At 38.3% G+C, this 23,734-nt stretch overlaps 1 protein-coding gene across 4 annotated transcripts in view; it reads left to right on the forward strand.

Moving 5' to 3' along the window:
- The first annotated feature begins 248 nt into the window (after window positions 1-248).
- The window catches only part of ANKRD28 (ankyrin repeat domain 28), a 200,057-nt gene continuing 176,571 nt past the window's right edge, over window positions 249-23,734 (forward strand). For 2 of the 4 annotated variants that reach the window (XM_040480133.1, XM_040480138.1), the window contains exons 1-2: window positions 249-628; window positions 10,375-10,482. In XM_040480133.1, coding sequence (XP_040336067.1) covers window positions 10,481-10,482 — 2 coding nt within the window. In that variant the 5' untranslated portion in view covers window positions 249-628; window positions 10,375-10,480. The remainder of the gene's footprint in view (window positions 629-10,374; window positions 10,483-23,734) is intronic. The other 2 variants (XM_040480134.1, XM_040480136.1) reach the window with 1 other exon arrangement.

Genomic DNA, 23,734 nt, shown 5'->3' on the forward strand with positions numbered 1-23,734 from the left:
CCTGGCCACCCCTCCCCCGGCTTGGCGCCGCTCCCTTCCCACCTCCCCCGCCCCGCGCGCAGTAGCTCGCAGCCCACCCCTCGCAGCTTCCTTCTCTCCGCCCCCTCCCTCTCCAGGAGGTGGGGGGGGGCGCGAACGGGCGCGGTGGCGTGGCCAATGGGCGCTCGGCTTACTCTGGCCTCTCCCCCGCGCAGCCGCCAATCGCGGCGGGCGGTGGTGGTAATATTGTGGAGTGGAGTTTGGATGCCGCCGCTGCCGCGGGCTGGAGCGGCGCGGCCGCGGGGGCTGCCAGGGTATTTCGGGAAGGGGGCGTGAGGAGGCGGCGGCTGCGGCGGTGGGCGGCTGTGGCTGCGGCAGCGTGTGGAGGCAGCTGAGAGAAAGAGAAAGAAAGGAAAGAAGAGGGCGGGGGAGTACTCAGGAGGAGGCGGGACCGACCGGGCTCCTTACCTCTCGGTAGCGGCGGCGGGCGGCCCGGGAGGCGGCACCGCCCCCTGCCCGCGGACTCCTCAGCGCAGCCAGCCGCGGACCCGCTGGCTCCGGGCAGCGACCGAAGCTACGGGGGCGGAAGCGGTGGGCCGGGGCGGCGGCGGAGGCGACCGCCATGGCGTTCCTCAAACTCCGTGACCAGGTAGGTGAGGGGCGGCGGGGCGGGATCGCGCCGACCGGAGAGGAAGGAAGGGAGGGAGGGAGGGCGGCGGGCCAGCTGTGTGGGCCGCCCGGGCGCCCGCTCGGCGGGGTGGGCGCGAGGGAGGCGGGGTGCCGCCCCGGGGACTAGCGCGCCGAGGCCGGGCCGGGGACCGCGGGCGACCCGCCTGTCAGCGAAGCACCGGCCGGGTGAAGCCCACGTGCGGCTGGGGGGCTCGCCGCCGTCTCCGGTCGCCGCCGCGTGAGGGGCGGGTCCCGCGCTGGCCGCCTAGGCGCCCGCGTCCGGCGCGCTGCCGGGTGTGCACCTCCTCTCTCCTGCCAGGTGAGGCTCGGGCCTAACAGGTGGCTTTCCGCTGCCGGGCGGGAGCGGTGCTGGCGGCCGTGACCTTAGGTCACGACCTTGCTCGCCTGTTTGCTTCGCCGGATAGTTTGAGGCACGCTGTCTCCGGGTTAAAGTCGGTTGATTCTGCTTCGGGACTAGCTATTCAACCTGCAAGTTCCTAGACTTGTTTTCTTTTGACATTTTGTGCACCATTTTGGGTTACTTTTCTTGACTTACGAAGAGCTGGTCGAAGAATACCTGAAGTGCCGAAAAGAGTAGTGACTCTTTCGCACTGAAGAAAAAAATTGTATCTAGGAACGAAATGGCCACTATCTCAGAATGATTTGTACACCTGAAAATATGGAAATAAGGGTAAGAAGGCTTTCAGGCGGTGCAGAGGCTTCCAAACATTTGTGTCTCTTTAAGAAGAGGGAAATTAACGTATGAAATTTACCGAGAGGCAGTAGACGTAATAGTGCTGAGAATTTATTTTTGCCATTTGTGTTTTTTTTTTTTTTTTTTTTTGAACGGAAGGTACTGGGCAGATTTGGAGGAAAGTAACTTTACATATATTGGGAAACTGTTCTTAAAGTGAGTACCCCTTTTTCAGAAACAATGAGGAAAAACTTGAGATGTTTTTTTTAATATCATCTCTTAGTGAATACTGTGCCTTAAATTCTGAATCCTGGTATGATGAATTCTCATTTCATAAATGAATTTTGTTTTCTTTTTAGGCCGTTGGCTTAACGCGTGTATCATTGGGTATCAGGAAGGTTTTAGCTGGTGTTAGCATCGTCAGGAATGATACTTTGAAAAACTCTCCTGTTCAGTGAAGTTTATACATTGTATTTCAAGTGATAGAACAGCATTGTCCATTATGATAGCTACTAGCCTACCTGTGGCAACATAAGTTTTAATTAGTTAAAATTAAATAAAATAAAAAGTTCATTACTCTTAGTCTTGGCAGCCACATTTCAAGTGCTTAGTAGCCACATGTGGTTATTGACTGTGGTATTGGACAGCACAGATACAGAACATTTATATCATCAGAAAGTTCTATGGGATAGCACTGTTGAAGAATAACAGGTAAAACATAACTAATTCCTGTATAATCAAGTCATGATATACTCTTAAAGGTGTAAAATTCAAGATCTAGATTCTCTAATCTTTACCAATCTAATGGCACTTTGTGCTTCCCTAGGTTATAGTTGGAGTAATGATTGATTTTTATTTTGTTTCTAGTCCTCCTTTTTGAAAACGTTACTTCTGCGATTTGGATCATAGCGTGCATTAGGAATTTGGTGAACTTTTAGGAGATTATCTCATTTTATTCACCATCAGGTTTAAACAGAAACAAGATTATGTTTTCAGATTGACATAAAGTCTACTTGCACCTTTGCATTTGTGTATTTAGGAATTGGAATTATGAAATAATTGTGATGCTTCTCCAGTTTTATATAGGATCTGTTAATACTCAGTGGTGGTGATGATATGTAAAATGTCACCTGTAAACTTAAGGCTACTTGGACAAGTTAATGAAGTGACATAGCTCAGGCGGGAAGAACGTTGAGGTTTACCTCTAAACTACAAAGTAATTGACTCATCTGGTCTCTCTTTTGGAAGACTTTGAGAAATGAGTTTGATTTGCCTATTTCAAAGGGAATAGCCGCTTTTATAAGTCATCTTGTATGTTGATATTTTATTGGCTATTAGAAATGAGAGTAAAAATGAAATGGAATACAAATATAATTTTAGCCTACATGAAAAACAGTTCAGGTAGATGAATTATTTTATTTGGGGAAAAGGAGCTGACAGTGTAGATAAGTACACATAATTTTAAAGCTGGAAGATACTTAACCTAGCATTTTACTCCGTCCTCATTTACATTTGGGATAGGAAATAGTTCAACCTACTTTTTTTCTATTATTGCCATATTTACCTTGTATTTTGTTCTAGCTCTGCAAATACAACTATTATAAGTAGAACCTATTAATGGATAGGAGTTGTTCTTTGTGTGCATAAGCATCAGGTGGGTTCTAGATGGTTTAAATATAAAATCAGTGATTAAATAAAGCAGTTTGTTTTCATGTCTGGTAAATCTGGATAAGACAGCTTTCCCCCTTTCCATGGCAATACCTAATATGGGGGTAAGAACAGGATTGAGTTTTCAGTTGGACACCAAATCTGATTGTACCATTGCATTCATGAATTGCAATTATGAAGCAATTGGGATGCTACTCTGGTTTTATATAGTATCTGTTAATACTCACTGTAGTGATAATATGTGAAATGTCACCTGTGAACTTTAGGATATTTGGACAAGAACTTGGACTAGTGCATTATTCTTTGTTAGTAGATGAAAATAATTTTTAATTGTAAATGAGGTGAAAATTGTTTTCTCTTTGAGGACTAGAAACATGAACTGTCCCCTCGATTTTTTTCACATTAAAGTGTTTATACATCATGAATCTCTTACAGTTGTAGGATTTTATTCAACAGGTATCACTATCCAGATTTTTATCTTTGCAGTTAGCAAAAATGTAATCATATGATTATATTTAAATTAAAAAAATATATTTTTCAGCTTTATTGAAATATTGACATATAACATGTAAGTTAAAGGTGTACAGTGTGATGTTTTGATACATACATGTAATGCAAAAGGAATACATGATAAGGTTAGTTAACACCTCCGTCCCCTCCCACAATTACTTTGTGTGTGTGTGTGTGTGTGTGTGTGTGTGTGTAGATAAGGTCTACTTTCTTCACAGCTTTGAAGTTTGTGTGTGTGTGTGTGTGTGTGTGTGTATGCATGCATGCACATATATATAATGCAGCATTGTTAATTGTAGTTGCTTGCTGTACTTTAGATCCCTAGAACTTCTTTATAGCTGGAAATTTGTACCTTTTGGCCAATTACATAATTACATTTTAATTTATCAGCAATTACATTTTAATTTATCAGAAATGATTCATAGTCTGCCCTCATAAGAGAGAGAAGACTGTCTTTGTTTGACTGTGTAGGGTAACAAACACAATTGAGAAGCTAAATGGTAACTGGCCCTGGCTTTAGCACCTAGAAGATAGTAGGGAGTGATGGCGATCATGGCAGATAGGAGCAGGTATATTAGCTGCTGCTTATTAGCTCCAGGACATTGTTACTGTGCAGGTGTGCCTACTATTTTTAAAATTCCAATTTTCTTTAGGAAGTTAGAGATCAGATACTTATGAAAAAAATCTCTCTATAAGTATTGGTAAGTTGGTAGTTACCATTGATTAAAAAGTTAAAGCTGTAGTTTTAAAAATAGGCTGGTAGGGGACCAGTTTGTAATCATGAGTTTAGCTTAGCTTGAGAAAACAAACTGCAAAATAAGATTCTTATTTTAAAAGAGCAGTTTTCTTTCAGATAAAGTAGTTAGAATGGTCATAAACTTAAAAAAAATAAGATGTAATGCATATACCATAAAAGTCATCCTTTAAAGTGTACATTTCAACCAAAGCAATTTTGAGGGGGGAAAAAAAGGCTGGAGGTATCACAATCCCAGATTCAAGATGCACTGCCCAGCTGTAATAACCGAAACAGTATGATACTGTCACAAAAGTAGATACATAGATCAATGGAACAGAATAGAGAGCCCAGAAATAAACACTTGCTTATTTGGTCAATTACCATATGACAAAGGTGGCAAGAATATACAATGGGTAAAAGACAAACAACAACAACAACAACAAACAAAACAAACAGAAAAGGCAACCTACTGAATGGGAGAAGATATTTTCAAATGATATATCTAATAAGGGGTTAATATCTAAAATATATGGAGAATTTACACAATTCAGCATTGGGGAAAAATCATAATCTGATTAAAACATGGACAGAGGACCTAGGTAGACATTTTTCCAAAGAAATACAGATGGCCAACAGATACAAGCAAAGACTCCACATCACTCATCATCAGGGAAATACAAATTTAAAAAAACAGTGAGATATCACCTAACACCTGTCAAAATGGCTAGACTCAAAAAGAAAAGAAACAAGTGTTGGTGAGGATGTGGAGAAAAAGGTGTGCTGAGAACGCAAATCGGTGTAGCTACTGTGGGAAACTGTATAGAGGCTCCTCAAACACCCCCCCCCACACACACACAGAGGAATATTAGTCAGCCATAATAAAAGAACAAGATCTTGCCATTTGCAGCAACATGGGTATACCTCGAGGGTATTATGGTAAGTAAAATAAGTAGGCAAAAGACAAATACCATATGAATTTCACTTACATGTGAAATTTGAAACAACCAAGCAAACAAAAATCTGAAACAGTCCCATAAGTAATAGGTGGTTGCCTGAGGGGAATGGAGTGGGGGATGGGCTAAAGGGGATGAAGGAAGTAGGAGCTACAAGCTTCCAGTTACAGAATGCATAAACTATAGGGATTTTCATACAGCATAAGAAATACAGTCAGTAGTATATAATAGTATCATATCACAGTACCATCATTGTAATGGTAGCTGCACTTGTGACGATCATAGCATAATGAATAGAGTTGTTGAGTTGCTATGCTGTATATCTGAAACCAGTGTAACATTGTGTGTCAGCTGTACTTCAATTTTAAAAAAACATTCAATAAGTAACACCCCCAGAAAAGTGTGCAATTCAGTAGATTTTAGTATAGTTGCAAAATTGTGTAGCCATTAGCAGTTACTCCCCATTTTCCCTTACCTCTAGCCCCTGGGGAGTGCTGATTTACTACTTTCTGTCTTTATGAAGTTGCCTTTTCTGGATATTCATATAAATGAAATTATACACCATGTGACTTTTTATGTCTGACTTCTTTTACTTAGTATAATATCTTTAAGGTTCATCCATTCATGTAGTATGAATCAGTTCATAAAATTTGTATGATATTAAAGAGTTTCTTTTAAAAATTTCTATACTTTTATGTTGTTTTATTGCTTCTTGTAGTGTGCACATGTATAATCTGGGATGTTTCTATTTTTTGAATTTGTTTTAAAACTGGAGTTAGACTTTGTTTGCAGTAGCACTAAAGGATAATAGTTTTTATATTTGGATTATTTTTGTGTAGGAGCCATCTTTGTGTTCTCTTTTGGGTTAATGGTCATTAGGTAAGGATTCTTGATATGTTAAAGGGCTTTTTTTTTTTTTTTGAGCAGGGTTAGCATATATCAATAAATAGATATTGAATGGGTGAGAATAATTTGCTGTTTTGGATAGTTAGTATGCTCTCACTTGATCAAGTATCTACTTAGGGTAGAGCATTTTTTTGACCTTTCAGTAGAAAAAAAAGATGATCCTAAAAAAAAATCTTATAATTAGGGGTACAGAATATGTGAAATGCATGAAAAACACTGAATGCTTATATATCCAAGTATTCTCTATTGAGTGTTCCCTTGCATTGTGTTGGAGACTTTGGGGCACACAAAGGTACGGTAGCCACCATCTCTGCCCTTAAAAGTCTTATTGGCTAGAAAAGGAGAAATGATACATAAATGCACAGTATCTGAAACACTTCACCTGAAAGGGTTTATAGAGGTTGAAGAAAGCATATGGAGCATGTTATTTGTAAATGTATCTAACAGTTAAAAAGTAAGTGTGTCTTGTGTTTACTGGGTTTTTGATGTCTTGTATAGTAATAGAACATGTAAAGTTGTAGAACATAAAAGATGTAGATAACATGTTTCAGAATTCAGAAAGGATCAGGTGATCTGGTTGTAGGTGGAAGGAAACTTTTATGGCAAGGGAGGTATTTGAGGTTCACAGGAAAGATTTGTTGAAAGCAAATACTTGTGAAGGAAAGCGACAAGAGAGAACTATGAAGGCAGGCCAAAAAAAGAATACAGTATATCTGTCTGTGCTGGGGTACTGAGGAGATAGATCTGATTGGTGTGGGTAGTTGGAAAGGATGGGAGATAGATCAGCTAAACTAACAGTGACTACATTGTGAAGTACTTTGAATACAAGATTAAGAAGTTTGGACTTGATTGGTAGTTGAGGGAAGTTCTAATAGGTGGGCTTTCTTAATCTAAGGTCTGTGAAGGGCTTCTGGAGGAATATGCATATATGTACTTAAGAGGTGTCATAACTTTTATTAGAACCTGTGAGGAGTCCACAACACCCACAAGTTAAATAGCCACTATGTTATGGGTTTTAGAAGAGTGGATTACAGAAGACAAACAGGAACACCCAAGACCAGTTAGGTGGCTACTGCTATCATTCAGAACATATGTAAAACATTTTAGTGCAAGCCAAGCACATTAAGTAATAAGCAGAAGTTTGAATGGGAATGAGTATATCTTTAAAGGATCCTCATAGCTATATTAATGACTCACTTAAGTATACAATTAAGAGTGTCTTATATTTATATGACACCTGACAGTTTTTTGTTGCATAGTTCCACTAGGGTAAATTAAATATGAAAATGCAATTAATGTTGGTTATGGTAGTAAAAAAGAGCAGATAATCTAAGTGGTTAAATTTGGGTTGTATTAGGTTTTCTTTCCAGTATTGTATCTTATTTCCTTTTTATTTTTCTAGTCTAATGTAACATTTGTATTCAGTGAATACACTCAACCTGGGTTGAAGTGAGACGATCATGGAGACGGTTTTGTGCCTGGGAAGAATACATTAGGGTAAAGTCTTTTTGTTCTGGAGATTGTATTCTGTGGACAGTTCACATCAAACACACACAGTGATACTGAATCATATAGTTATACAGTGCTTCTCATTTAAAGCAAATATTAATGAAATCTCCAGTTACTTTAACCAGTAATGTTTTAAAATGTAACGGTACGTTGGTATACAATGGTTAAAGGTACTCAAGTACTTCAAGTTTAATTTCTACTCCTACTCCTTGGTCCCAGTTCTTAGTTAAGTGATTCATCCACCTTCCTTATATGATACTGATTTTTTAAAAAAGGGTTCTTCTGGGTGCACCTGGGTGGCTCAGTCGGTTGAGTATACAACTCTTGATTTTGGCTAAAGTCATGATCCCAGGGTTGGGTGATTGAGCCCCTTGTCAGGCTGAGCGTGGAGCTTGCTTGGGATTCTCTCTCTCTTTCCCTCAACCCCTTCCCCCACTTGTGTGCATGCTCACTCTCTCTTTAAAAACAAAAATTAACATTAAATTTGAAAAGAATGAAGAATTCTTCTCTGTGTATACTGATTGGCACGCAAGGCAAAGTCTGGGTAGAACTACTACTCCCACAACTTTAGTGAAAAGTTCACTTTGCCTAGTAAATTTAAGTTCAAATTCTTAATTGTGATGGTTTATTTAAATTTATTTGTTATAAACTTAAAGGTATATCTTTTCTACTCTTAAGGATTTAAGAACACAGATAATATTAAAACATACAGCATGTGACAGTCAAAATATTTAAAAATGAAAATCAGAAAGCAGTTGCTTATGAAATATCTACTTGTTCAGAAGCCTAGAATGAGAATTATTATAGTTTATTACTACATTTAACTTTATTTCTTGTTACCTAAGGTACCAGCCTTCCCCCCACCCCACCCCCCCCCAGCTTTGTATCTTATAATAGAAAGTATAAATTAGTCTGGAGAGGCAGCCTTTTCTCTTGCATCATTTTCTGGATTAAAAAGTTTGATAGCCTTTTCTTTTTTAAACAGCTTTACTGCAATATAATTCACACCAATTTAAGTTGTACAGTTCGGTGATTTTTAGTATATTCACAGAGCTGTATAAGCATCACCTCAATCAATTTTAGATCATTTCTAGTCATACTGAAAAGAAACCTCTTATCCCTAAACTATCATTCCCTCAACCCCCATCCTTCGTAGCCATAGACAACTGCTAGTCTGTCTATTTTCTGTCTCTATATATTTACCTATTTTAGTTAGCATGTTTGTAAGGCTCATCTGTATTGTAGCATGCGTCAGTATTTTTATTGCTGAATAATATAATATTACATTGTATCATACCACGTTTTACCTATCCATTCAGTAGTTAATAGGCACTTGGATTATTCTCACTTTTTGGCTAGTATGAATGATACCGTGAGAACAATTGTGTACAAATGTTTTTATGTGGACAAAAGTTTTCATTTCTCTTGGTGCTTAGAATGGACTAGTTGGGTCATATGGGAACTCTATAACCTTTTAAGGAACTGCCAGACCATTTTCCAAGAGTGGCTGCACCATTTTACATTCCCACCGGCAGTGCATGAGGGTTCCAATTTCTCCATATCCTCAATAATGTTTATTATTGTTTATCTTCTTTCATTGTTTAGTCATTCTAGTGTGTATAAAGTGGTATCTCCTTGTGGTTTTGATTTGCATTTCCCTGATGGCTAATAATGTTGAGCATCTTTTCATCATAGCCTTTGCCCAGTTTTTTAAATTGGGCTATTTGTCTTTTTATTGTTGAGTTGGAGTTCTTTAAATATTTTAGATACAAGTCCCTTATCAGATATATGATTTGCAAAAAATTTCTCCCATTCTGTAGGCTGTCTTTCTGCTTGCTTGTTAGTATTCTTTGAAGCACAAAAGGTTTTAATTATGAAGTCCAATTTGTCTGATTCATAGGGTTTTGACTAGGGAGCCTACGTGGGTAGGGTATGCAAGAAGAGGAGTTGGCTTGAGGGTGAGATGAATTCAGTTTTATATACGTTAGGTCCTAGTAGAACAGTTAATTGGAAAAGTTGTTATAAGAGGCAGTTAAATGTGAGGCTGGGCTCAGAGAAAAGTGTTTTCAGTAATAATAGAGGTGAATGAGATCACTTAATGGGAAAAGTTCATGGCCTAGGAGAGTATAATGGAGAATATGGAATGCGTGGAGGAAAGGAAGCCTGAGAAGAAGCTACCAGAGTTAGGAAGAGAGCCTTGAGAGACTGATCACAGGCCAGAGGAGGGAGGAATTTCCCAAGTTGTACCTGTGTTGTTCTCTTAGGCACAAAGTCTTGATTTTTTCATCACTTTTCAGGTTTCTTTTTATCCAGCACATTGTTATCAACTTTCCAAGGAAATATTTTTCCTATTTGCCCCAATTTGTTTACTTCCTAAGCCAGTAATTCCTAAGTTGGGCATACATCAAAATCAGTTGGCCAGCTTTAATACAGGATTTTAGTGTCCTACTAGACATACTGAATAAGAATCACCTGGGGTAATGTCCCAGAATCTATATTGTAAAACCTCTTAAGGTAAAAAGAGTGGTTTGCTCTTCACCAAGCTTGTTTCCTTTTCTCTTGGATCCCAGCTAACTTATATTTTCCAGCCCCTCTTGCATTTGGGATGGCCATATGATTGAGATATGGCCATAGGAAATTAAGCAGAAGTGTTGAGTGTTTCTTCAGACCTGGCAAATACAAACCTTTCTTGAACAATCCTTTCTTCTCTCTTCTCCTCTCTCCTGCTGGCTGGGTGTTGTCTGCCAAAGCAACTTTGGAATTGATGGGTCCAAGGATGCTGAACTTCTGTCAGCCTGGGTCATCTCCAGCCTCCTCATGCCCACAGCTGATCATTAACATGGATTTTTGGACTTCATGTAAGCATGAAATAAAAATAAGCTATTATGTCACACTTTGGGATATATCTATTATAACATCCATTGTTACTTTAGTCAGTATACCTCCTTAGCTTATTAACCACAAATTCTGTTTTGGGATCCATTGCCCTTGGTTTATACTGTTTTGCATTTTAAAACTCATTTATATGGTAAGTTAGTCTTCAGCTATTGACTTCCAGACCTTATACATTAATATTGTGTTTTCTTTGTAAAAATTTTCATGGAAATTATTATAATTAACATCCTGATTATTTTATTATCTAACAAACATTTGTATGCCTGCTATCTGCTGGCCCTTGATACTAGGGATACAGCTGTGTATAAAACATGGTCTCTGTCTTCTAGTATGGGATAAGATGGAATTAGATAAGGGGAGTTATCTTACATGTGCTTTGAGAGCATCAAGGGAGAAACGGCAGATTGAACCCAGTTATGGAGTTGGGGGTCCTCAAAGTTATTTTAATGGGATTTTGTTTACCCATGTTCCTTTTGTAATCTTGTTCTCTCTTCTTGTTGGTAGATAAGAGCCATACATAGCCTATATAAAATATCCTTTTAGAGGAACAAATAATACAAGTCAATTTTGGTAGATTTGTGTTACATGTGGGTATTTTATTTGAGTGTATATTTTTTCTTTCCTTTTTTTTTTTCAATTTTCTTTAATGTTTGTCAATTTTTGAGAGAAAGAGAGAGAGAGTGTGAGCAGGGGGAGGGGCAGAGAGAGGGAGACACAGAATCTGAAGCAAGCTCCAGGTTCTGAGTGGTCAGCACAGAGTCCATGCAAGGCTTGAACTCCTGAATTGTGAAATCATGACCTGAGCCAAAGTCAGATGCTTAACTGAGTGAGCCACCCACCCAGGTGCTCTTTTCTTTTCTTTTCTTTCTTTCTTTCTTTCTTTCTTTCTTTCTTTCTTTCAGTCTGTCTGTCTGTCTTTCCCTTTCTTTCTTTCTTTCTTTCTTTCTTTCTTTCTTTCTTTCTTTCAATTTTTTTTTTAACGTTTATTTATTTTTGAGACAGAGAGAGACAGAGCATGAATGGGGGAGGGTCACAGAGAGAGGGAGACACAGAATCTGAAACAGGCTCCAGGCTCCATCCAAGCTGTCAGCACAGAGCCCGACGCGGGGCTTGAACCCACGGACCGTGAGATCATGACCTGAGCCGAAGTCGGACGCTTAACCGACCAAGCCACCCAGGCGCCCCTCTTTCTTTCTTTTTAAGTTTATTTAGTTTGAGAGAGAGACAGCATGAATATGGTAGGGGCAGGGAAAGAAAGAGGGAGAGAGAGAATCCCAAGAAGCCTCCACACTGCCAGTGCAGAGCCTGACTCGGGGCTTGAACCCATGAAACTGTGAGATCCTGACCTGAGCTGCGACCAAGAGCCAGATGCTTAACCTTAGACTGAGCCATCCAGGCACCCCATGTGTATATATATTTTCTTAATCTCTACCACCAGGAAAGAATAGAATACTTTATTTAGAGAACTGCAAATCTTAGTCTTGATGCAGATTATATTGTTAAACTTTTCCTGGAGTTAACTAAAGTTTTTTTTGTTGTTGTTTTTTGCTTTGTCTTGTTCTTAAAGAGATACTATATGTTGTCTTTTCTTTTTGAGGGAACTTTCTGATTAGAAATGGTGAAAGTCAGAAAGGACCTACTTACTATTAGTGTTGTATTCTTATTAGTGTAAATTAGGAAAAAGTCAGATAATTCAAACAGGACTTTGAAAGATTGTGTGTGTGTGTGTGTGTGTGTGTGTGTGTGTGTAAACAGGTAAACAAGAGCCTTCTATATTGACTAGTTCTCTGAATGGTGAGAGACTTCCTCCAGTTTTTGAAAGTTTAAATGCTAGGCAGTGTGTAGTTCCAAAGTGTTACACTGGGTCATGCCAAGGGTGAGAAGAGTGTCTCTGGGAGAACTAAAAACAGCTAGGCAAGCAACTACCACATCCTGAAGAAAAGGAGTTGAACTTGAGGGTTGAAAACACCTGGTTTTTAAGGGATGTAAAAGCAAACTGCAGCTTCAGGAGTGAGCAGTGGAGTTGAAATCAGATGAATAGATCAGAATAGCATATGTAGTATTTATCATGTAGATCCAATAAGTAGCCTAATCCAGGGTATAGGCAGGTAGTTAACAACGAGCATGTCTGTTAGAGCTTGAATGATTCATACAGAGAAGATGTCTGAAATCAAAGGACTTCAATAGATGAAGCCAAAGGGCTATAACCTTTCAGACCTTCTCATTTGATACTGTAGCAGGGACAGGGAGAAGGAACCTTTCAAGGCGCCTGGGTGGCTCAGTCAGTTCAGCGTCTGACTCTTGATTTTGGCTCAGGTCATGATCTCATGGTTCTTGGGTTCGAACCCCACATCGGGCTCTGCGCTGAAAGTGTGGAGCCTGCCTCTCCCTGTTCACACACACACACACTCTCTCTCTCTCAAAATAAATAAACATTAAAAATTTTTTTTAAGAGAGCAACTTTTCTATTTTTTTTAAATTTTTTTTTTCAACGTTTATTTATTTTTGGGACAGAGAGAGACAGAGCATGAACGGGGAAGGGGCAGAGAGAGAGGGAGACACAGAATCGGAAACAGGCTCCAGGCTCCGAGCCATCAGCCCAGAGCCCGACGCGGGGCTCGAACCCACGGACTGCAAGATCGTGACCCGGCCGAAGTCGGACGCCCAACCGACTGCGCCACCCAGGCGCCCTGCAACTTTTCTATTTTAATGAAACTTAGGATAAATTACTTTAAATATAAAGTCTGTTAATAAAACAAATTATCCTTCAGTTTATCTTTTACCATAAAGCTGAAATTGTATATATCACCTTAAGTTTAGACATACTGGCTGTTCAACTATTATAGATGGTCAGTAACACATGGATTATTTTGGATGTCCTGGTGCATTATTGGCTTTAGAAACTCCTTTGTTTTGGCTATTGAATTACTGCTTTTAAAATGTCACTAAACAACCTATTTGTATTTTCTTTTCCTTACCAGCAATTTCTACTTTTTAAGACTTCTATTAGACTATAAGATTCCATTATGAAGTCAAATGAACTTTTTTACCAGCTCACCTTGTAGTTTCTTCAGCATCTTGGAACCACAGTTTTGAACATGGAATTTCTTTTCTCTGACTACAGCAGCTTCTTTCGTTGTTGGTTCTCTTACTTCCTCACCCTAGTGAACCTGAGCTTTGCTGTATTGGAACCTGCTTTACCTAGTCCACTGGGTTTGCTTTGGCCACAAACTGGCCTAATGAGAAGCTTTGACCTCCTGGTTTGAGCAGTACTGGTTAGGGTAGTGTTTTCTGAAGCATGGGACAACTTTTACTTGAGATTTATTGTGGGTGACCTGTCTACTTTGATTACCAGATGTTGACTGATGCTTCCTTGGTTCCAGTCCAGACTCATGAGTATTTCCTGGTATCCTGCTTCGTTCTCACTTTCCTCTTGCCTATTCGGAAATTTCCCAGCTCACTCCATTGCAGCCTTTCGTGGTAACTTCTGTAGGTTTCATTTTGTCCTCTTCAACACCCTTCCCTCCTCCCTTCAACTATCACCCCATTCCTAACCATCTTGCTGCTTTCATTTCTGTTTTTCCACCTCTACCTCCTTTCTTTTAATCTTTTTTGACCCAGCCCCAGCCTCTTGAACCTCAACTACAAACTTACAGTCTCCTCCTCTTCATCTGTCTTCTGCCTTTTACAACTTGTCCATTTTTCCCCCTCCCACACCCTTCTCAGCCTGGATCCTTTCCTCAGCAAGCCTTGTTTCTCAGTGGGAACTTTCCCTGCAGTTCCTTCCCTTAATGCTGTTATCATGTCAGTCTTATGTCTGTCCTCTAGGTTTTATACTCCTGTCTTTAGCCCCAGTGTCACCCTTTTACCTTGTAGCTCCATTCTTCCCTGCAGCTGTGTCAGGCAAGGGAAGCAAATGACTTTAAGAAAAATGTTAAGTAAATAATAGTGGATGTCATCATGCATGGATACGGCAAACACTGATGATAATCTTAATTGAATGTCTGAAATGGTAGAATACATGCTTTTAATTCTGGCTCATTAATTTATCACCTCTGTGACCTTGGGCCAGTTATTTCACTTGAATTTGAGCTTTCTCACCTAAAAAGGGAGATAATAGTGTCTGTCTCACAGAGTTAATGAATTAAGATGAGAGTGTATAAAAACTCTAATACATAGTTAGTATTTGCTAAATGGTAGCTACTGTTGTACTGAAGATGACTTTGGCTTGAGTGATCTGGGCAGCTCTACCTGTGTCTTACTGTGTGATGACCTTGGGCAAAGAAGCTAAATCTGAGCCTGAGTTTGGTTGGTTGGTTGTTTTAACATCTTTTTTGAGATATAATTGACATACCACAAAATACACCCATTTAAAATATACAGAGCAGTGTTGTTGTTTTTTCTTTCTTTCTTTTTTTTTTTTTTAAGTAAATTCACAGGGTTGTGCAACCATCACTGTAGTCTTAATTTTTTAACATTTTTGTCACCTCAGAAAGAAGCCCCATACCCAGCAGTCACCCCATTCCTCCTAAATTCCCACCTACTCTCTTCCCCCTGCCCTGCCCTGCCCTTCCCTTAGTCTTAGGCAACCACTAATCTCCTTTCTGTTTATATGCATTTGCTTATTCTGGACACTTAATATAAATAGAGTCATAAAATATGTAATCTGTTATGATTGACTTCTTTCACTTATAAGGTTTTCAAGTTCATTCATACTGTAGCATGTATCAGAAGTTCATTTCTTTTTGTTGCTGTATTGGGTTGTTTCTACTTTCTGAATGAAGTAAAATGGCATGGCGATATCTTCATTTAATTGTGAGAATTGTGGGTATGTTGATAATAAAGCATGTAGTATGTAGTAGCTCAATTAATGATCACTTTACCAAACAACTTAAATTCCTGTATTCCCTTGACTTTCTCAGTCAACTAATCAATTACTTCTACAATATATATTCTCTTATTTTAGCTTTGGGACCCCTAAAATTGGTGAGGAAAGTAAGGAACCCAAGTTGAATACACTCCAGTTTGCTGATATCTAACTTCAGTTGCGCCTTCAAAGCTGCTTAATCCTTATCATTTCTTTTCTGTGTCCATTAATCTTCATTTCTAACTTCTCCATTTTAACACGTAGTTGTGTCTCCTAATTTACTAAGAGAAGTCTCTTTACCCATGGAAGCTTTCTTATGGATCTCCTTCCTTATTGCACATGCTTTATTTCTGCACTTTGCTTTTTCCCTCTATCTTCTTTTTCTTATTTTGGCTGAGAGAAATGAATATACGTTTTTCTTTCTCAGAGCATTTTTTTCTGCTGTAATCCTAATCATATTCTCATCTGCGATTTAAATGTATTATTTCTTATTTTTTCATATTTTTTCACTTTCTCTCCCTGCTCTCACACATTGCTATATATTGGTGTCTGGATGGACACTACCTGTTAGTCAAGATTCTAATACCCAGATTGTGCAAAACCAGGTAAGCAATACCTCTTGCAGAATTCGGCCTTAACAAGTGTTACTTATGTTTGAGTATGCCATATGTTATAATATAACTTTTAAAATATTGCTTACTTCATTGTAAAGCAGTAAGTCAAGGTCATTTGAGTTGAAATTTTTTGATTAGAATAGTGAAAACATTTTCCTTTTCATTGTCCTTTGTTAAGGTTAATTGCATGTAATATTTTAGAAAGAGTATCCTTTTATTATTATACCTGGAGACAAATCTGACCCACCCTTCAGGTAGTCTTCTCTCTGAACCACATTGATTGTAAAATGTGCTGATTTTGTATAATTGTCATTGGTTCCACATTCCTGTGTCCCTAAGCACCCTGTTGGAAAATCTTCCTTTTTACCCAATTCAGTTCTCTCCAGCTATAATTCAGTCATTTTCTGTTTTGTTGTCTATAGTAAGGATCCTGTGTGGCTGATCAACCTTTCAAGTTGGATTCAAGGACCTGGCAATTGGTTAGACCAGTGGTTCCTTTTTTAAAAACAATTTTTAAGGTATAATTTACATACTATAAAATTCATCTGTTTTAAGAGCACAGTTCTTTTAGTAAATTTAAAGAGTTTGCACTCAGCACCACAATCCAGTTTTAGAACATTTCCATCACCCAAAAAGATACCTGTTTTGGAAAACATCAGTTCTTCTCCTAGTGTTGTTCTCTTATTCTCATACTATTACCACACTTGTCACACTAATGACACCAGATGGGTGTCCTACATTTCAACTCAATTTTGACACTGGTGACCTGGAGAAAGCATCAGGTTCCATAGGTTAAGGACTTAGTCCCACAAGACACCCCCCCCCCCCACCTTCCCCTACTGATGCCAGTTGCAAATCCAGGTTATCTATCACCTGTGCTTCTGACTGACTATAAATTATAAGTTCCCAAGTAATTTGTTAGAGTGGCTCACAGAACTCAAAGAAACATTTTACTAGCTAGATTACTGGTTTATTACAAAAGGATATAACTAAGGAACAGCCAAATGGAAGAGATGCATAGGGCAAGGTATGTGGGAAGGGGCATGGAGCCTCTGTGCTCTCTGGGTATGCCACTCTCCCCCAATCTTAATGTGTTCACCAACCTAGAAGCTCTCTGAACCCCATCCTTTTGGCTTTTAATGGAGGCTTTGTTACATGGGCACAATTGACTAAATCATTGATGATTGAATTTCCAGCCCCTCTCTCCTCCCTAGAAGTCAGGGGTAGGGGTAGGGATGCGGGTGGACTGAAAGTTACAACCCTCTGATCACCTTGGTTGGTTATCTTGAGGTGGTTTCCAAAAGTCACTTAACATGACAAAAGACTTATAGCTCACAGCACTGGAAATTCCAAAGATTTAGGAACTTTTTTTTAGAAGAGTTTGTGAAGGACTAGTATAATTTTTAATTTAAATATTTGACGTAATTCAGTCATGAAGTTGTGTAGGCAAGAACTTTTCTTTGTGATAAGCTTTTAAATTACTAATTCAGTCTTGTAGGTCTATTCACATTTTTTATTTTTAAGTTTAGGTAATTGGTGTTTTTTTAGGGAATTTGCTCATTTTATCTAATTTGGCATAAAGTTGTTCATAGTATTACTTTATAAACTTTTTAATTTACCTGAGGTTGATAGTTTTGTACCCCTTTTCATGTCGGACTTTAGTTATTTGTCTCCATTCTTTAACTGGTCAGCCTAGCTAAAGGTTTGTTAATTTTGTTGGTCTTTTCAAAGAACCAATTTTGGGTTTTGATTTTTATCTTTTCTATGGTATTGATTTTCCTTCTAATATTTACAGTTTCTTTCATTCTGCTTGTTTTGGGTTTGGTTTGCTTTTTTTCTAATTTCTTAAGATGGAAGCTTACTTGAGGTCTTTCTGATATTGCTGTGTGCAGCTGTAAACTTCCTAGGAGTTTTGATATTTTTTTTTATTAAAATTTTTTTAATGTTTATTTTTGAGAGAGAGAGAGAGAGAGAGAGAGAGAGCACAAGTGGAAGTGGGGTAGAGAGGGGGAGACAGAGAGTCTGAAGCAGGCTTCAGGCTCTGAGCTGTCAACACAGACCTGACTGGGCTTGAACTCACGAGCCGAGCTGTCTGATCATGACCTCAACTGAAGTCGGATGCTTACCTGACTGAGCCACCCAGGCGCCCCTTTTTTTTTATTTTGTTTTCATTTAGCTTAGAATCTTGAGCTTTTTGTCTTTGACCTATAGGTTATTTAGAAGTGTCTCATTTAGGGGTGCCTGGGAGGCTCAGTCGGTTGAGCGTCCGACTTTGGCTCAGGTCATGATCTCGCGGTACGTGAGTTTGAGCCTCGCATCAGGCTCTGTGCTGACAGCTCAGAGCCTGGAGTCTGTTTCGGATTCTGTGTCTTCCTCTCTCTCTGACCCTCCCCCGTTCATGCTGTGTCTCTCTCTGTCTCAAAAATAAATAAACGTTAAAAAAAAAAATTTAAAAAAAAGTCTCATTTAATATCCAGACATTTATGGATTTCCCAAGTTTCTCTCTCTTTTTTTTTCCTAATTCCATTGTGATTGAGGAATATTTTTTGTATTCTTCATATCATTTTTTCCCACATTTTTATAACAATTTATTTAACTAAGAAATCCAACATCATTATTTGAATTATAATCCATACCAGAATGAGTAAGATAAGTTACATACTTTTTAAAAAAATTTTTATTATTGAAGTATAGTTGACATATAGTATTCTATTAATTTCAGGTATACAACATTGTGATTTAAAAATTCTATACGGGGGCGCCTGGGTGGCTCAGTTGGTTAAGCGTCCAACTTTGGCTCAGGTCATGATCTTGTGGTCCGTGAGTTCGAGCCCCACGTCGGGCTCTGTGCTGAAAGCTCAGAGTCCAGACCCTGTTTCAGATTCTGTGTCTCCCTCTCTGTCTGACCCTCCCCCATTCATGCTCTGTCTTTCTCTGTCCCAAAAATAAACAAACATTAAAAAAATTTAAAAAAAAAATAAAAATTCTATACGTAACTCAGTGCTCACTGTGTTAAGTGTGGTCACCATCTTTCATTATACAACATTATTACAGTGTTATTGACTATTTTCCCTATGTTGCATTTTTTTATTTCTGTGACTTCTTTTATAACTGGAAGTCTGTACTTCTCAGTCCTCTTTACCTATTGTGCCCATCCCCCATTCCCTTTCCCTTTGGCATCCATCACTTTGTTCTCTGTATTCATGAGTCTGTTTCTTGTTTCTGTTTCTTTGAGATTCCACATACAATGAAATCATATAGTATTTGTCTTTGACTTATTTCACCTTGTATAACACACTCTAGATCCATCCATGTTGTCACAAATGACAAGATCTTACTCTTTTTATGGCTGAGTAATATTCCATTTTGTATATATGCCACATCTTCTTTATCCTAGGTTACTTCCATATCTTGGTTACTGGAAATAATGCAGCAATAAAAACAGGGGTGCGTATGTCTTTTCAGGTTAGTGTTTTCATTTTGAGGGGGGTAAATACCCAGTAATGGAATTACTGGATCCTATGGTATTTCTGTTTAAATTTTTTGAGGAACTTCCATCCTCTTTTCCACAGTGGGTGCACCAATTTACATTTCTATCAGTAGAGTGCAAGAGTTCCCTTTTCCCCACATCCTTGCCCAAACTGGTTATTTCTTATCATCTTTTTTTTTTTTTTTAATGTTTATTTGTGAGTGTGGGTGTGGGTGAGAGAGAGAGCCTGTACGCATGGGCTCGCAAGAGCAAGTGGGGGGGGATGGGTAGAGTGAGAGGGGGACAGAGGATCCTAAGGGCCTCCACACTGACCCCAGAGAGCCTGATGCGGGCTCAAACCTGTGAACCGTGAGATCATGACCTGAGTTGAAGTCAGAAGCTTAACTGACTGAGCCACCCAGGTGCCCCTCTTGTCTTTTTGATACTGGCCTTTTCTGACTGGTATGAGATACCTCATTGTGGTTTTGATTTTCATTTCAATTTTTTAAATTTGAGATTTGTTTTATGGACCTAGCATATGATGTATCAAAAAGAATGTTCTGTGCATGCTTGAGAAGAATGTGAATTCTGCTGTTGCTGGGTAGAGCCTTCCACATATGTTGGTAAGGTCAAGTTGGTCAATAGTGTTGTTTAAATTCAGTATTCTTCCTGATTTCCTGTTTACTTGTTCTATTGTTTAATTGCCTATTTCTTCCTTCATTTCTTTCATTTTTTGCTTACCTTATTTTGGGTTATTTTGTTAGGTGAATATGTTTACATTTACTATATCTTCCTGTTAAATTGATGCTTTTAATATTATAAAATAACCCTCTTTGGAAAAAAAATAGCCCTCTTTGTCTCAAGCAACTTCTTTTTTTTTTTTTTTTTTTTTTTTTTTTTTACTGAAGTCTATTTTGTCAGATATTTTTTGAGCTACTCCAGTTCTGATGTTATTGTTTGCATGTTATATCTTTTTCCATCCTTTTAATATATTTGTGCCTTTGAATCTAAAATGTATCTTGTAGATGGCATATATTTGGGTATTGCTTTTTTATCCATGTAACAGATATGTCTTTTTAATGGACTCTTTAATCCTTTCCTGTTTCATATTATTTTTGAAATAGTTGGGTTTGCATCTCCCATTTTGCTTTTCGGTTTTTGTATACCTCATGTATTTTTTTTGTTTCTCTTTTATCACCTTTGTGTTTTCTTTTTAGCATTTAAATTTTATAACTTTTTAAAATTATACTTTCCTTTTTTTTCCCAATCCTTTTTTTAAAAATACTCATAATTTACATCCAGGTTAGCATATAGTGCAATAATGATTTTATGCCTTTCTTAGTGTTTGTTTTAGGGATTACAGCATACCTTAGAATTTATCACAGTCTACTTCAGATTAATACTAATGATGCTCAGTATATAATAAGTTCACTTATGTAATAAAGTGGAGAATACAGTGTTTGGATTATTGCTTTAAACAATATATGTATTTTATGTTTTTATTATTTTTTAACAATGTATGTCTTTCAAGGTTTTTTTAATGTTTATTTTTGAGAGACAGAATGTGTGTGGGGGAGGAGCAGAGAGAGAAGGAGACACGATTGGAGGCAAGCTCCAGGCTCTGAGCTGTCACCATAGAACCTGATGTGGGGCTTGGGCTCAGGAGCTGTGAGATCATAACCTGAGCCAAAGTTGGACACTTAACTGAGCCACCCAGGTACCCCAACAGTGTATGTCTTTTAAAGAAGAGAAGAAAAGAGTAAAATATTTATAGTCTTTTGTAAATGTATGTTACACATGGTGTTTACCATTTCTGATCTCTGTTTCTTCTTGTGGATTTGAGTTATCTTCTGGCGTCGTCATTTCCTTCCTCCAGTGTAGCTTCATTCCCTTTTTCCTTTTTGTGTTATTATTGTCAGAGATGCTACATCTTTATATATTATAAGCCATTTTATAATTGTTTTATACAGTTACTTTTTAAATCAATATAGTAAAACATTTATTTTTAATGTATTTATAGCCATTTTTCCTTTACTTGTAATCATCTGTGCCAGTGTTTATTTTTCATATGGATTCTGAATTACTATCTGTTATCACTTCCTTTCATCCTGAATAACTTCCTTTAGTATTTGGCTTACATCTATATCTTTCAAAGAATACATGTAAGTATTAGTGAGCCCCTCTCCCATCTTTTCAGTTGGAGACTCATATGCCTTATCTTACACACTGGTATTAGTTGAGTGAGGATTGAGAAAGGTTGGCAGGAGATGAGGCTGGAGGGAGGAAGTATGTAGGGGTCAATTCCTGGAGTATCTTATGTTCTGAGCTATGGAACTTGAACCTTATAGCTGTGGGGAGCAACTATTGGAAGATTTTATATAGAATTCTTACGTCATACTTGGGCCTTGAGGAAAGGACTTTGCAAAGACTGGATTCTGAATGCTTGTTTAGAGATGGCAGTGACAAACCGTGGGCTGTAAGAGGAAAGTAAATCTGCCTTTTTCTCTGAAATTCCTTCTTTGTTCTTTTGAGCAATTAAATGCTGTTTATATCCAAGTAGCTACTTCCTTGCAGTCATAAAATATTTATGGATTTGTGACAGAGTAATATAGTTTGTAGAGTAGGGATCATGGGAGCAGTCTGTGAAGTTTGTGAAACAACAGTTTGAGAACCACTGTTACAGGATGAACAGATTGCTTACCTTTTGTGTATATGGAATGGAGTGTATATTGAAACATAGACACATCTTGTGGGATCTGACCTTTTTTTTTTTCTTCTCTCTCTTTTTATTCTTAAAGCTGGGTATACCTAAGCTGTATCTTTTAGTAGTTTTTCTATGACAGGGAAGTGTTTGATCTTTGTTTTATTTGGTACACACACACACACACACACACACACACACTATATGTTTTCCTTTATATAGTACTTGTTAGGAAAAATTAAAGAGCAGAAAGTTTATTCATTCTAGGTTTTTGCTACCAGTTCTTTCCAGAAGTATAAAATGAAAGGAAAAATAAATCCCCTTCTCCAGTCTTCTCAGATTCTATTCTAAACTATCCTTGTGATTGTCAACTTGTCAATTTGTTTTCACCTTTGAATAACTTGTGCAGGAGACGACCTTGTTTCTGGACTACTCTCACTTATTGCCTGCAGTAGGTTTTAGGAATGCAGGAGCTCTTTTTCTCCTTACTCATAAAGTCAATAAACTATATTTTTCAAGAGTCGAATATACTGTTTTCATTTAACTGATGGAAGTTAGAATTGAAACTACAAGGAAACTTATCTGTTTAGTCTTGAGCTTATAATTTCCCAAAGAATAAGGGCCACAGTTTTGCCCAGCACCAATCACATAGCAAGGAGTTTAGCCATATAATTATGTCACAGGCTTTCTTAAATACTAGCATGCAAAAATAACATTTTTACCTATCACATTCAATACTTCGATAATATCTTGACTAATATTGGTGGGAATGCAGGAAATTGGTCCCATTATACTGTTTTATTTCTCTGTAGCACTTTCTGAAATGATTCTGTTTATTTGTTTACATGTTTATGGTGTGTCTCTCTCTATATTGGAATGCAAGCTTGTAGAGAGTAAGAACCATATCTGTCTGTTATTTATTGTCATATCCCCATTACCTAATAGTAATGCTTTGCATATATGGTGGACACTCAAATAATTGCTGGATTAATAATGGATTCTGATTAGGTGTATCTGGAATGGGATGCTGGTACCTATAGTTTTAAAGACAAGCATCTCCACTTATTTTGAAGTGCATTCCCAAGGTTGAGAAACACTGCCTATATCTTCGTTCTCTTATGTGCAGTAATGTGTATGAAGTACAGAAGATTTATATGTACCTTTACTAAAAGATCACTGTTAGAGGCATCCTTCACTCTTGAAATTGGAAACCTGTGACTGAGTTCCCTAGAAGGAAGAGTTTAGTTTAGAACTGTTTTCCAAGTATTGTTTGCAGGTAAGACTCAGAATGGACAGTTGCTTTCCATCATCAGACAATTAAGTTTAGAGGAGGATGAGAAGATAGAGCTAAAATGAAATTTATTCCTTTTTTAAAAAATTTTTTTTTCAACATTTATTTATTTTTGGGACAGAGAGAGACAGAGCATGAACGGGGGAGGGGCAGAGAGAGAGGGAGACACAGAATCGGAAACAGGCTCCAGTCTCTGAGCCATCAGCCCAGAGCCTGACGCGGGGCTCGAACTCATGGACCGCGAGATCGTGACCTGGCTGAAGTCGGACGCTC

Source organism: Herpailurus yagouaroundi, unplaced genomic scaffold (assembly GCF_014898765.1).
Source record: "Herpailurus yagouaroundi ecotype Mexico unplaced genomic scaffold, PumYag 159, whole genome shotgun sequence".
NCBI lineage: Eukaryota > Metazoa > Chordata > Mammalia > Carnivora > Felidae > Herpailurus > Herpailurus yagouaroundi.